This window comes from Mercenaria mercenaria, chromosome 5, assembly GCF_021730395.1.
Source record: "Mercenaria mercenaria strain notata chromosome 5, MADL_Memer_1, whole genome shotgun sequence".
Taxonomy (NCBI): Eukaryota; Metazoa; Mollusca; class Bivalvia; order Venerida; family Veneridae; genus Mercenaria; species Mercenaria mercenaria.
The window spans coordinates 43,895,036-43,910,644 of NC_069365.1; the positions used below are offsets into that span (position 1 = coordinate 43,895,036).

The window sequence follows — 15,609 nt, forward strand, 5'->3', positions numbered from 1 at the left end:
ATAACTAACTACCTCGCGTTTTAAATCTGCTAGGTTAAAAACAAGCCCATTAGTTCTATCCGAGTATAGCTGTGTAATAAATCATTGAGCGTTTATCACTTAGTATTTGGGTTATGTTTTCTTCAATCGTCTTTTCTTATTCCAAGGACCCTAGTGTTGTAACTAGTTTATGAGAAATCATTGGGAAAACGACAACATTGCCTTCGGATGCTTTACCATACAAGGATGTACACCAGTACTTCGGTATTCCTTTTGCTGAACCGCCAGTGGGTGGTTTTTAGAAGGAGCTGGGAGTCAGTATGACGGTAGTTACATTGCCGCGGCTGGAAACGTTATTGTTGTAACTATCAACTACAGACACGGTGTGTTCGGGTTCCTCAGCACTGGTGATTACAATGCTCCTGGAAACGTCGGCCTTTGGGATCAGCGTATGGCTTTGCAATGGGTCCGTGACCATATAAGTAGATTTGGCGGGGATAAAGATAGAGTAACTATAGCTGGTGAATCCGCTGGTGCAATGAGTGCTATTCAACATGGGCTAACAGACAAAAATCATTGACTTTTCAAGAGGATCATAGCGCAAAGTGGTAGCATGTCAATGCCGGTTCAAGAGTTAGAAAGAGACGCTTTGAATGACGCTAAAATTACGGCAAACAGTTTAGGGTGCGATACTGATGTCACTATTACTACATTGATGTACTGCTTAAGGAGCAAGTCAGTTAATGACTATTTATCAGCGATTAAAGAGTTTGGTTATATTGTATATTTCAGTCCGATCGTAGATGGTGATTTTGTTGAAATCAATCCAAAACATATCGCAAGAATGTCAGAACGTCAAAGCTTGGAAGAAGTAGAATTTTTTCGATCGATCGATATCCTGAGTGGTTTTAACGCCTATGAAGGGGTACTGTTTTTGCCTTTTGTGATACCACCGGACAAGTTAGAAGCCTTGAAGCCAACGCGTGAGAATATGACTCTAAATTATATTCCGTCTATGCTGAATTATTTATATAAAATGGATTTCAAAACTGAAGTAACAAATCTCGTCGCGGCTCAGTACACGAACTGGAAAGATCCAAGTGACAGCAACTCAATTCGCCTTCAGATAACCAAACTTTTAGGCGATGTCAGCTACGGTACACCTGCAATTGAAATGGCCCGTCTGCATAAGAAATCAAACGTTTCTCGAAATTTTATGTATCACTTCACACCAACTCCTTCGCGCCGTTGGATACCAACACCAAGTTGGATCCCAGGAGCAACCCATTCGGATGAGCTTCTGTTCATGTTTGGTGGAATTGGATATATCGGTGTAGGTGAACAAAACGCATGGGAAATAGATCTTGTCAACAAAATGGTGACATACTGGACAAATTTCATCAAGTCCGGGTGAGTCGTTTATTGCTTTAATAAAGTGTCAGACTGTCAGTATTCATGGGATAGAAGTACTGAAATGCATCCCAACAGTAGCCTGATTAAAAACAAGATACGTGATTCAAATAAAAAGTGCAAAGTACAATGTTCAACTGCTGCAGTAGATTTGTAGCGTACCGTATGCCTCTGTATAAACGCCGCCCTGTATTAAACGTCCTATTATTATAATATTATTATTCCCAGCTGTCCCCAAAACAAATATTTATTAAAATATTGGCAGGATATATATGTTCCATCACATACCTGCATATGTTGCAAAAGAAAAGACTGGACTACTTCCTGAAGAATGATATATTCGGAGAGTATACATCAGATATTTTTGTTATTCCATTTTTTTATACGCAAAACTACTCCCATAAGACGATAATACGTTGCACACAAGGCACATAAGACTCTGATCCCAAGCTTCAGGGTTATATTTAGGGGTCAAAAAAGCGTCATTTGGTACAGTATATATAAGTCTAAAGGGAAGTTATCCAAGTACTGTAACGTTGACGAAAACATAAAATATGTGGAATACCTTTGTGATAAGAATAATTTAGACAAAGTGACTGGTACACGATGGACCATAGATAAACAGTTTGTCCAGTATGCATATACTATTTCCAGAGTTGCTCGTTAGGTGAGAAATGCACGATTTAAATGGGTTAGAATATTTTTCCCTTTCATGACCATGGTTCTCTTAGTATACCTAGGGATAGGGTACAACATTTACAATGCCATTTTCGATCTGGTCTAGTTCCAGTGTTCTATGTAAAGTGTAATTAGTCTGTGAGATTTTATTGCACCGATTTTTTTTATTAATTTCACACTATGTCTATCGCTTACACACGCATACATACATACATACATTCATACATACATACACACATACACTAGTCTTAGGTTGTTTAAGAGATGGAGATGCTGCGGTCTTTTTCAGACACTTAGTTCAGATGCCAAGGTCACACTTTGGGTTCTGTCAAGATACCAATCACCATTGTGTCACTGTTACGAGGATACACAATTCTATGTCCTGATACACACAACGAAACATTCCTACAATAAGAACAGCTCTCTGGTTTGTTTACACACTTCTTTGTCCTGACATCACACAACGAAATATTCCTACAATAAGAACAGCTCTCTGGTTTGTTTACACACTTTAAAAAGCATTACGTTTTAAATTAGTAGAATAATCCTGATATTCTTATTATAATTGAGCCGCACCATGAGAAAACCAACATAGTGCATTTGCGACCAGCATGAATCCAGACCAGACTGCGCAGCCTGCGCGCAGCCTGCGCAGTCTGGTCAGGATCCATGCTGTTCGCTTTCAAAGTCTATTGCAATTAGAGAAACCATTAGCGAACATCATGGATCCTGATTAGAGAAACCATTAGCGAATATCATGGATCTTGACCAGACTGCGCGGATGCGCAGGCTGGTCTCGATCAGTGCTGGTCGCAAACGCACTGTGTTGGTTTTCACATGGTGCGGCTCAATTAATTTGCACTTATAGTGTAAAAAAGCAAAGTTCATTATGATAATTGTATTCTATTTTATTTACACAGCGATCCAAACATTCCGGTCTCTATTACTCCACGTTGGCTGGAGTACAACTTAAAATCAGGAGATTATTTGGAACTCGAGAAATTTATGTCAAACTCATCTGCTGGTCGGCTATTCTACGCTGAAGAGGCTAACTTCTGGTTGGATGTGTTTCCGGCTCTTATAGAAGCTGTACACAAGGACGGCTCGGATTGTGATGATCCTGTATATACCAGCGCCGCTGCTGAAGATCCGGTTTATTGGATGAAGTCACTGATCATGGCAATGCTTTTGCTTCAATTAATTCGTCCTTAATGATAAATATTTGCAAAAAAATATGATTATATAAACGTTTTGAATAATATTAGTATGGAATCCTGTTTTCTGAGTAATACACCTAATTCTGTGCAAGATATCCAGAGGTTAATTTTAAGTGTCATTTCGCATTCCGATAAGACTGAAGACTCGTGATAGTGATATCCTTTTGGGTTTTGGGTTTTGCGTAATAAAAGAACAGCATTAAAAATGCATTACATATAGATCAATACTAAAACGACATGTCCTCAAAATATATTCGGGAATAGTTTTTCTACTTACATCTTGTAAATATCAAGTAATTCATCCCATATACATGAAGTTGGCATGCCCCAAACTCGCTTACCAACAACTTTCCCCTTCCCCTCCCACTAAACAACCCCCAAGCAGTTCCCTTTACAAGGGTAGCTGACCTTCCAACGCATTGCTTTTTGTTTCGTCTTTTTCGTACCGTTTTATATGTAATTATGCAATGTACATTGTCTGTAAAGGGTGTATTTGTTTTGTTTGTCATTGTATTTTTGTAATTAATGAGGTTATTATGACAATTATAGATTAAAACACTGAGACGCAATTTTATTGATAGTAAAAACAGTTTGTTTCATGCGTGTGTTGTATTAAGTGTGAACAATTCATACATCTGCCTGCATTTTCTGTTTGTTTGTTTGTTTGTTTGTTTTTGGGTTTAACGCCTTTTATAACATTATTTCAGTTATGTAACGACGAGCTTTTAACTTAACCAGTGTTTCTGGATTCTGTACCAGTATAAACCTGTAACTCCGCAAGTAACTGCAAACTTCCCCACATGAATCAGAGGTAGAAGGCGAATGATTTCAGACACAATGTGTCTGTATTTGTATATATGAGCCATGAGAAAACCAACATAGTGGGTTTGCGACCAGCATGAACCAAGACCAGCCTGCGCATCCGCGCAGTCTGGTCAGGATCCATGTTGTTCGCTTTTAAAGCCTACTGCAATCAGAGAAACCGTTAGCGAACAGCATGGATCCTGACCAGACTGCGCGGATGCGCAAGCTGGTCTGGATCCATGCTGGTCGCAAAGCCACTATGTTGGGTTTCCCATGGCACGGCTCATTAATTATACATTCTACTTTTAAGTGTTCAGTGTATAGAATATATGTTGCAGATTTGAGCAAAATATTTTTGTTATTTTACTACTATCATTATCATGAGAAATTGTCAAATATCTTTAGCATATATACTTCTGATACATGTAGTCGTATTACATAGCATACACAATGTAGTTCATAGTTTATTTTCAATACCAATGACCCATAAGAATATACAATACAAGAATATGACAAGACAGTATACAATATATACATAGAAAATCTAAATTGAAGTGCGCAGAAGGTTTAAAATGCATTGCATGTTAACTGATATCCTAATGCACGATAGTACCAATTGACATCAAAGTAAACAGTATTGAATAACAAAGTCGTGCATTATATTGTAAGGCAAACTTTTACGAAAAGTGTGCCGTTGAAAATACTTTGGCTCTAAACCAAATTTATGTAATAAGAGTAATAAACGATTACCATATTTAATTTGACTTTATCAGCAACGTAATTCATATATTGTTTGCATTGTCGCGTGTGTGTCAGACCTTCCTCAGCCATCCTCACTTTTACCCCTCATAATTATATAATTGTAATATATCCCGTTTTACTCGCATCCTTTCCCCTAAATATTTCATATCGTTTTAATACATCTAAAATGAATATTGTGGATGGATATTAGAAGAACTATGTCTAGATAAACTATGTTCTGTTGTTTTATGTTTGTGGGTGGAAGGTTTTGTGGTGTGTGGCTCTGGTTGTGTTTCCCGTTCCGTTACTTCCGGGGCTCCGGTTGTGTTTTCCGTTCCGTTTACTTCCAGGGCTCTGGTTGTGTTTCCCGTTCCGTTTATTTCCGCGGCTCTGGTTGTGTTTCCCGTGCCGTTTTCCGGTGCTCTGGTTGTGTTTCCCGTTCCGTTTACTTCCTGGGCTCTGGTTGTGTTGCCCGTTCCGTTTACTTCCGGGACTCTGGTTGTGTTTCCCGTTCCGTTTACTTCCAGGACTCTGGTTTTGTTTTCCGTTCCGTTTACTTCCAGTGCTCTGGTTGTGATGCCCGTTCCGTTACTTCCAGGGCTCCGGTTGTGTTTTCCGTTCCGTTTACTTCCAGGGCTCTGGTTGTGTTTCCCGTTCCGTTTATTTCCGCAACTCTAGTTGTGTTTCCCGTGCCGTTTTTACTTCCGTTGCTCTGGTTGTGTTTTCGTTCCGTTTACTTCCGGTGCTCTGGTTGTGATGCTCGTTCCGTTATTTCCGGGGCTCCGGTTGTGTTTTCCGTTCCGTTTACTTCCAGGGCTCTGGTTGTGTTTCCCGTTCCGTTTATTTTCGCGGCTCTGGTTGTGTTTCCCGTGCCGTTTACTTCCGGGGCTCTGGATGTGTTTTCCGTTCCGTTTACTTCCAGTGCTCTGGTTGTGATGCCCGTTCCGTTACTTCCGGGACTCCGGTTGTGTTTTCCGTTCCGTTTACTTCCAGGGCTCTTGTTGTGTTTCCCGTTCCGTTTATTTTCGCGGCTCTGGTTGTGTTTCCCGTGCCGTTTTCCGCTGCTCTGGTTGTGTTTCCCGTTCCGTTTACTTCCTGGGCTCTGGTTGTGTTGCCCGTTCCGTTTACTTTCTGGGCTCTGGTTGTGTTTCCCGTGCCGTTTACTTCCGGGGCTCTGGTTGTGTTGCCCGTTCCGTTTACTTCCAGGGCTCTGGTTGTGTTTCCCGTTCCGTTAACTTTTTTGGGCTCTGGTTGTGTTGCCCGTTCCGTTTACTTCTGGGGCTCTGGTTGTGTTTCCCGTTCCGTTTACTTCCGGGGCTCTGGTTGTGTTTCCCGTTCCGTTAACTTCCAGGGCTCTGGTTGTGTTTCTCGTTCCGTTTACTTCCGCGGCTCTGGTAATGTTCCCGTTCCGTTGACTTCCGGGGCTCTGGTTGTGTTTCCCGTTCCGTTGACTTCCGGGGCTCTGGTTGTGTTTCCCGTTCCGTTTACTTCCGGTGCTCTGGTTGTGTTTCCCGTTCCGTTAACTTCCGGGGCTCTGGTTGTGCTTTCCGTTCCGTTTACTTCCAGGGCTCTGGTTGTGTTTTCCGTTCCGTTTACTTCCACGGCTCTGGTTGTGTTTCCCGTTCCGTTGAATTCCGGGGCTCTGGTTGTGTTCCCCGTTCCGTTTACTTCCGGGGCTCTGGTTGTGTTGCCCGTTCCGTTTACTTCCGGGGTTTTTAACCTTGCTCTTAACTTTGGATAGTAATACTGACTGTTACCTAACAGCAATGCCATATTGCTTCAATATTATTATGTCGGAGAGCTCTTTTTAAGAAATTCTAAACGGAAAGTAGAAATTAGAAGCTTTTTAAACAAGAGGATCAAAATGTACCTAGATTGCTCAACGAGTTGACCAGCTCAAAGAGGTGTAAAACGCATGTAGAAATTGGCCTCGACCACCAGTAGCCATTTTGTAGACTGGAACATTTTTTGTAATGGATTACCCGTGGAAACGATACCTTATTAATGCCTTAGATGTTTTTGAAATTAAACCAGCTGATCTAGAGAAGATTTTCAAATTTTCCGTAATACACATATTTGAAACAATGCGGCATGTTTATGGCGACAGTATTTTATGACGTTATTTTCCCAAGGAATGAAATGAAATCTGCTTGCCGATTTTCATATTTTGACCAGTCGTGAAAAAAGGTTTACAGTACCTCTAAAAGAAATATCTAGTTCTTGTTTCTAAATGGGCATGAAAAATATTGGAATATTTTCGTTAAATGACTTCTGTTCAGAATAATTTAAATTTCCCACTAACAGGAATAATGACTATGTCCTTGTTGCCTTGGTGGCCAAGTGGAAAAAACTTAAAAAAATTGTAGAGGTTCACCAGAGGATAATTTTCTTGTGTACTCATCTCTTCCAACAGTTTCTTTCTTACTGAAATGAAACTTGGTATACATCATTAACATGAAGTGAACTTGTTCATAGTTTTGAGAGTAATGTCCGTTTTTTTTTCTCTCTTTTGAGTTATGGCCTCTTTGAACTTTAAAATATTCGGTAAAACTTCATCAGAACATTGTGTACTCAACTCCTCTACAATTTCCATCTAACTTGATGTACATAACCAGTATGAAGCGGGTATGCGCATATTATCGGGCCTTACATGTCGAATTATTTTTTCTAGAGTTACCGCCCTTTTCTACTTTGAAATATTACTGCAACAGAACATTTTGTACTCATAACATCCTACAGTTTTCATTGAAATGAAGCATCGTATAAATTATAAACAAGTGGACGCGCATGTCCGATCATAGTTTGTTTTTTTAAGTTAAACCCCGCCTTGAATATTGAAATATATAGCAGCTACTTCAGAATCCTACAGTTTCCTTCCAGAAGAAGTGAAACTTGATTATCTCTGATGAACAGACTCAATCAAACCGACTGCACGGATGTGCAGGCTGATCAAGATCTACACTGGTCGCAAAGGCAGAATCAATCCAAGGGTTAAGCAATTAAGCGGAAATGAAACGGTACGAAGCACGAGATTAGGTCTATCGTCAATTAAGGTCTAATAGCATTCAACACAATAGCATAATCACATGAATAAAGGTGTTTCGTTTTTATATTGTTATATGTAAGTGGTTTTTTCCGTCATATGCATCGACTGATTTCAAAGGAATAATTAATGTATCATGTTGTGTATCTAATTGTGAACATCTGCATCACAAGGACTGAAACAATGTCATATTTCCTAATGTAAGTATCTAAGTCGGCGAAGAGATATTGAAAGTAGATACACATATTGTTGTTATTATAACTAAATTCAACAGTTAAAGCTACTCGTCCACAGTCTGGGTGAAATTTTTCAACATGTTCATTTCCACAAAGTTTGGCATAGAATGTATATATGACACTGAAAAATGATAAAGTGGGTGAAAATATAAGTTAGATATTGGTAAAAATGCAAGAAGAATGTAAATTTTCTGCATTATTTCAAAAGCGTTGCAACGGTTTACTACCTTCTGCACAATATTTTTGGTTATTTATAAGAATATTTTGCAAAAATCTTATGACAATACGTTTGTACCACTAATAACTTTCAGAGTACTTGGTTTTTATGGACTTTTGAGAGAAATTATTTTTCGCCTAAAATATGTGGGTTACTAATAATAATAGTCCCTTTAATATCAGCTTAATTAGTTTGAAACGCCTACATCCTTATAGTATATACTACATACACTTACGTGGTTTTGATTGATTTCATAGGTCCAACAGTATGTTGAAATTTGTTTCACAGGACTTAATCATAGTAGTTACAAAATAATCCACGGGTGAATGTAAAATTCAGAAAGCTTAATTAATTAAGTTTGCAATTTTCTTTACACAGATTCGCCCTGTACCAACGATTTCAGTAGCCTATATATGCATAACAGATATTTTGTGCGGTACTGAATCAACAGCTTTATCTTTCTTGGTCTTATGTGAACTAATATAGTACCTACCAACTTCTTTAATGACAATGACTTTCCGGAAGTTGAGAATGTGTCACTTATCTCGTTGCGCGTTTATTTTCATGACAATAAAATTTCCAGTAAAATGTAAAATAAAAGACATGCTCTAACAGATGGTAACCATTAATTCTTGTGATGTTAAATTCTTTACGCTCCATTTTTTTTGTAAATAAAGAAATATATTAATTTCAAAACGATTATGTCAACAAACAAGAGCGACGTTTATTCAGACAGCGCCTTGAACGAGAGCCTGAAGAACACCGGATGGAAAGCACGTGGAGGAGCAGACGACACCGCAGCCGACACAAAGAAGACAACAGAACATGCTAACTCGGTGTCGGTTGTTCAGATGGACGATACTCCGGATGAAGCCGATGGAGACGGTGCTTTAAAGGTACTAAGTCGCTCTGTATTAATTACATATTTTCTACATTTATTTTTTCGTTGAAGTTGAAGTTGGTCGCATATGATACCCTGGGATCCCGAAAATAAGCCAATATTTCACTACAGGCAAAAAGGGCTCATAGAATTAGCCGCACTCAAAAATAAGCCGGCCGATATTTTTTGTATTAATAAAAGTATCAATGACTTTGTTAGGACACCATATAAGATAGCAAAAGTTACCAACGTGTATAGCAGATTTATTTCCAAATGTAATAGCAATAAAACATACTTTGGAATAAAAACACTTAAAACAATGCGAGTTGTGCTGATTTTTAAAACCCTGGACAAATTAAAACTTTAAAAGCAATCAAATTCCTGTCTCAAACACTTCTTGTCACGTCAGTTCTATTAATTAAAATGACCGGTCTTTATAACACAATGCAGTGTTTATCACGTATTGTGTAAGTTATTCATATTTGTTGGGCGATTAAATCCTTTGTTTGTTAGAACTGACAAAACATTTTAATGGGTAATTATCTGTTAGCATCGGAAATTGTAACAAATTGTAACAAAACAATATGTCAGAAGTATAAGTATTTACCGACGTCGATGTTTTTACTAAAAAGCAAAAATATGGCATCCGTATCTTTAGTATTTCGGTACTCGAAAATACGCTGGTTACTGAATATATGTATTCAAAAGTTCGCGGGACTAAAAAATAAGCCGACCTCGATAATAAGTCACCAAATCCTTACGAAAATTTAAAATAAGCCGCGGCTTATTTTCGGGATTTCAGAGTATTACCTGATATACATAATTTCATAAATGCCAAAATTTACATGAAATACTTTTTCAAAAATTTTATTTCTGAGAAAATTTCTCATGTAATATATTAAAACTGTTACAAAATTTGCACATAACCCGCCCCCCCCCCCCACCCCCTACACACACACACACATACACACACACACACTACGGACAATGTTTTGTTTCTTTTGTTATTATTTCGTTTATATAATACACAACAGAATAAAAACATGAAATTAATGGTTATCCGTCAGTTATTTAGATAAAATACTCGGATTTAACTGATTTCTTAAAAAAATAACCTATTTCTAGATATAAATATTTCAACTATATTTTTTATTTTGCTTATTTCTGATAGCAGGAGCCTATATCGTTAAATTTGATTTCTAATACACATATTAACAATACAGATATAGACTGTAACTCTAACAACTCTTGCAAAAAACTAAACGCTAACAACTAAATACTGCATTTCCATTACTTTTCAGTCTTCTAACTTGTAAAAAGACATATCTGTTTTCAAGGCATTTGTTTTTCCATTATATACAAACCGACAGTTTACAGTTTTTATCTGCTGAAACATTTTCATTCAATTAACTAGAATTGTCCAATACCGTTCGCAATTATTCTACTTCTTATTTAACCCAAAATGAGAAAGCCCGCCCGCTTAGCTCAATAGGGAGAGCGTTGGTCTACGGATCTCGGGGTCGTGAGTTTGATCCTCGGGCGGGGCGTATGTTCTCCGTGACGATTTGAGAAAAGACATTGTGTCTGAAATCATTCGTCCTCCATCTCTGATTCATGTAGAGAAGTTGGCAGTTACTTGCGAAGAACAGGTTTGTACTGGTATAAAATCCAGGAACACTGGTTTGGTTAACTGCCCGTCGTTACATGACTGAAATACTGTTGAACCCAAAAACCAAAACCAAAAGGAGAATCAGTAAGTAGCAGATCAGCAACTGCGCAAAAGTTTTAGAACAATGTACTTCTTCCACGCATAATGTAAATGCTTAAAATCAATGCATTTTTGTATAAAACGTCATTGCTTTAAGAATTAGTCATTTGTCTATTTATTTAGTCGAAACAATGAAGTTTATTACAATTATGTTTACAGTTTTTATATACTAAGGACAATATTCAATTCCATTAATTTACTTTTTTTTATTTTCAGGTACAACACACAGACAAGGTACCTAACGCTTACGTCGGCAAACGTAACTTCATTCACAAGCTGATGGACGTCGCTCTCATAATGGCTAACGTGTCTCAACTTAAAGCTCTTCTTGCCTCGGAGAATGAATATTTCTACCTTCTTCTAACATTCATCTGTATGTCTATTGGTTTACAGGTTGTGTTTACAATTTGTATGGTGGTAATTAACTCTATAGAAAATACTCTTGAAGAACACAACAAGCAAGATTCGTTACCGCAAGAACATTGTCCAAAGATTAAAAGAATGACGGGACTTGCCACTTGGCTGGACAGAGCCGGGAGCATTATTGTTCTCTTTGTAATTGTGTCTAATGTTTTAATAGCAGGGTTCGGTGTAGAGGGTAATATGAAACACACTGGTAGCCAATCGTAAATGGAATCATTTACGTCGATCATTTACATTTATCAGGAAACGTCTTTATTTAAGGATTAAGTTTAAGGATTGCGTAAATGAAAAGATCTTTTATCACTTGTTTAACCTTTAGCCTGCTGCCAGCAAGTGATTCTGCCTTTGCGACCAGTGCAGACCAAGATCAGCCTGCACATCCGTGAAGGCTGATCATGGTCTGCACTGTTCGCTATTCAGTCAGTAAATTTTCAGTGAACACCCCTTCGAATAATAAATGGCATTGCCCAAATGGAATGATGGACCAGTTCATTTTAGAGATTTAGCAGGGTAAGGGTTAATTTACTCCATTTGACTGTTAAGGTAATGGGATTACATTAAGATGGAGGAACTCCGTAAGTGACAATCGAAGCGTAATTTCAGGAATAAGATTGGAACAATTGACTGCCATCAGGCTAATTGGACGACTTTCTCACGTGAAAATTCAGCACATACGAGACTCAAAGCGATGTTCATCGTCCGAATATGGGGTACTGTTAATAGACAATGACGCTAGGTGCACATGCACCTGAATATATGTATTTGTATTTTGTATGTATAGAGTATACATCATGATTGTATATTTTCATATTTGCTGTGATATTATAGACTTTAAATTATTTATCAAGAAAAAACGAACTATTTGCATCCCTTTGTTTGCGGATTGTTTTTCTTATATTTCCAGCATTTGTTCAAAATAAAATACTAGTTAAAAATTACTCCAAATTTTGAGTTTGTCTATATTAATTTTCATAGATAATATCTTTTCTTCAGTCTACGTCCCGATAACGTTTTCGGATTTAACGAGACCACACACTTTTAGCCCGAATTTAGCGCTGGAACGCACTGTTTGACGTTCTGGTACCTCGTAGGAAGATTAACGGGGGGAGATATGAATATTTGGACTCAGAAAAGAACGCCAGAAACCAATATACGAAATTGTACGTGTATGACGTATTTACTTTTTCCAAAAAGATATTTCAATATAATTCGAAGTATAAACCTTCTACCCTACCCTCTTGTGTATTTGATTACTTGAAAAAGGCCTATTTCTATACTGGCGTTGTACATTTAATTTAACAAACCTTAAAAATATGAATGATGAAATGTAAAATCTCACAAAAAAAAAAAACAAACTAACACCTGTTGTCATTGCATATAAAACATTTTTTTTAAAATTAACAATACCATGAAGTCTCTAAAATACAGCGTCTTAAGATTTTTTTAATGTATCGAGTGGTTTAAGTTTGTGTTATTCTAAAGGCAGTTCATTCCACAGTTTTGGACCAATAGCACAGAAACTTCTATCGTTAAATGTTTTGCACTTGTTGTATGGAACAACATAACGACTTTCAGAATTTTCTGACGATATCAAACCTTGTCTACTAGGAACATATACTCTGTAAGCAATTCTGTTAAATACATAGGTGCTCTGACAATGTGACAGCTGTACATGAAAGAAAGTATCAATACAACAAATTAAGTCAAATTTCCTCCTGTTAAGGACATGTTTTGCACACATGTTTTGAATACGATGCATCTTACGCACCCTACCGTTAGCTTGGTTGCAGTAATCCAGATGTGAAATAACTAGAGACAAAATTAAAATTTCAGTGGCTGATTTTGTTAAATATTTTCGGATTTCTTAATTCGTAGGCAATTCAACATGGCTGTACGACATTTGCGATTTATATTATCTTTAAAGTTCAAGGTTTCGTCAAGAAATGCCTCAAAATATCTAATTGAAATCATCACCAGCAATGTTAAACGAATTTGTAAAACGTTTGTTCAATTGAGGTCTGCTACCACCAAACATTTTGAAGTGTTCATTTTCAGTTTGTTTCTATTAATACAGTCATTGATTATAACTGCGCACCGTTCGAGGTCTCCGACCGCTTGTGATTCTACGGAAGCAGATGTGGGACGAAAGCTTTTATTTGCTATATGGTCATCAGCAAAACCGTAGACTGATATGGATTTGGGAATGACATCAAAAAGAGTTCCAACATAGGTGAGTTCCAGCATAGGTGAGATACAGCCGCGGACCAAGGCAACTGCCTTAGGGCACACTACATTCAAGATGGCGGTCTGATGAATATGCATTATTGATATTAACCTTACAAGTACGAGGCCTTAAGTAGGAGTCTACCCATGGAAGAACTGTTTCACAGACACCATACTGTGCTTTTAGGACATCTAGCAGAATGTCGTGGTCAACAGTGTCAAATGCCGCACTTAGAAGATCATTAACCAACCGAAGTAGCGCAGATTCACAGGAGTGATATTTCCTATATGCAGACTGGTTCTTATGCAAAAGACTGTTTTGATTTACATGTTTGTTTAATCTGTAAAGAACAGCTTTCTCAAAAACTTTGACAGAAACGATAAATTACTCACAGGACGATAATTGGAAAGTTCTAGTTCAAGACCTGCTTTTTTAGCAAAGGTCTAACAACTGCTTGTTTGTATTTCTCAGGAAAACACCTTGTTGTAATGAGAGATTCGCCAATTTAGTGATACTAGGGAGAAGGTGTTGGTAAAATATCTAGCTCTGAAGACGTAGTGTTCAATTCACTGGAGTGTTTTTCACTTCATCTTGAGTCAGTTCAGTAAATTTGTCTAAATTTTGTACATCCCTTACCTGAGGTTCAAAGTTTTGGTATTCACGGAAGGATTGACGTATTTTTGAGATTTTTGCCATGAGAAAGTCAGCAAATTTTTCGGCCAATCAATTATTAGACTCTCCTTGAAGCAGTGGGTTTTCACCCATGGTTTGGGTGCTCTCTGAATTATAGTTTTCTCTTTTAGAGGAGCGTGCTTATTCAGGACATCCTCTATTTCCGAGTCAAACTCATTCACAAAGTTGTTGATATTCTGTGAATCAACCTTTATTGCACTTACATCACCGGAAAATTCTGATTCGTTTAAATTTTTTAAGTTTCCAAATGATATAATAAATAAACGTTATATATCGCCTGAAAGAACAAAAACGTATTTAAGTTTTACATACAGACAACAGCTGCAGAGTAATAATAGTATTAATACTTGTCTGTAGTCTTATTGCTCCTGTGAATCAACAGTCGTAGAGTTCCTTGCCAAACACTTGTCACAGAGAAACGCAAACCATGGTTAGTTATATACTGTACGAAGTTGTGTAATACATATATCTTTTAACCCCTACTTCGACCAGGGACTTAATTTCGGGAAAAAAAATAACCCCAAAAAATGCAAAATATCTTTCATTTCTAAATTGTATTGGAAATACTAGAAAATAACAATCGCTGTTCATACATATATTAAAATGCAAAATAATTATAATCTTGATTACAGTCATTTCTTCCACATACCGTGAAGATTTTTCTGGTCACGTTTCTACTGTAGGAGTTATTATTCTTGAAAAATATCTTGAGGTCTTCTATTGACAAACGCTTTTTAGGTAACATTCATCTATGACCTTGTCCACAAAATTTCTTAATCTGAACCAGTAGTTCTCATTGTCGGTATAATACGTAAACAGCGGCATTGTCCACGATTTATTGGCCATGTTCCGGTTCAAGGTAATTATTCCTTATTTGTTGGTAGATCTTTCGGGCGGGGGTCCATAATGAACAATTTCTTGAATCATTCTGAATTCATTCACAGCAGCTGTTTTCTTCGAAAAGGTTTTTGTCTTTATATACAATGATTTTATCACATTTTCCATAAGAATCTGTATCAGCAAGAAGTATCTTCGTAATTGTTCATAACAGGTCATGCCGGGCACCAAACATGAAATATTTGGTCCGGAAGCGATCGCAATGCCGAGATGATTCCTCGCAGTTTCTAGTTGAAGTAAGCAGGGTTTTCATGCAACAAAGTTTGACTAAATTGTTGTTACATTCATTTCGGAAATAATTTATAGATTACAGTTCAATGTACGTTTTAACGCTTCAAACATTTAGATGGTTAACAAATCTGTATCTGTCATACATAACGTTTGTGAATATTACAATAT

General features: G+C 37.4%; 2 protein-coding genes across 2 annotated transcripts; both read left to right on the forward strand.

The window, feature by feature from the left end:
* Nucleotides 1–71: 71 nt before the first annotated feature.
* LOC123558949 (acetylcholinesterase-like) lies at nt 72–4,202 on the forward strand. The gene is made up of 2 exons (XM_045350783.2): nt 72–1,389; nt 2,988–4,202. Exons 1-2 carry the CDS (start codon nt 593–595, stop codon nt 3,277–3,279), a joined length of 1,089 nt encoding a protein of 362 aa, XP_045206718.2. The 5' UTR covers nt 72–592; the 3' UTR covers nt 3,280–4,202.
* A 4,549-nt stretch (nt 4,203–8,751) lies between these two features.
* Nucleotides 8,752–12,328, forward strand: LOC123558950 (ninjurin-1-like). The gene is made up of 2 exons (XM_045350784.2): nt 8,752–9,221; nt 11,190–12,328. The coding sequence occupies exons 1-2, from the start codon at nt 9,027–9,029 to the stop codon at nt 11,601–11,603; spliced, it is 609 nt and encodes a 202-aa protein (XP_045206719.2). The 5' UTR covers nt 8,752–9,026; the 3' UTR covers nt 11,604–12,328.
* The last annotated feature ends 3,281 nt before the right edge of the window (nt 12,329–15,609 follow it).

Excerpts from the sequence above, each read along its gene's own strand:
- LOC123558950 (XM_045350784.2), top strand. The coding sequence starts at position 9,027 with ATGTCAACAAACAAGAGCGACGTTTATTCAGACAGCGCCTTGAACGAG. Across the intron at positions 9,222-11,189 it reads ATGGAGACGGTGCTTTAAAG|GTACAACACACAGACAAGGT; the intron begins GTACTAAGTCGC and ends TTTTATTTTCAG.
- LOC123558949 (XM_045350783.2), top strand. The coding sequence starts at position 593 with ATGTCAATGCCGGTTCAAGAGTTAGAAAGAGACGCTTTGAATGACGCT. Across the intron at positions 1,390-2,987 it reads ACAAATTTCATCAAGTCCGG|CGATCCAAACATTCCGGTCT; the intron begins GTGAGTCGTTTA and ends TTATTTACACAG.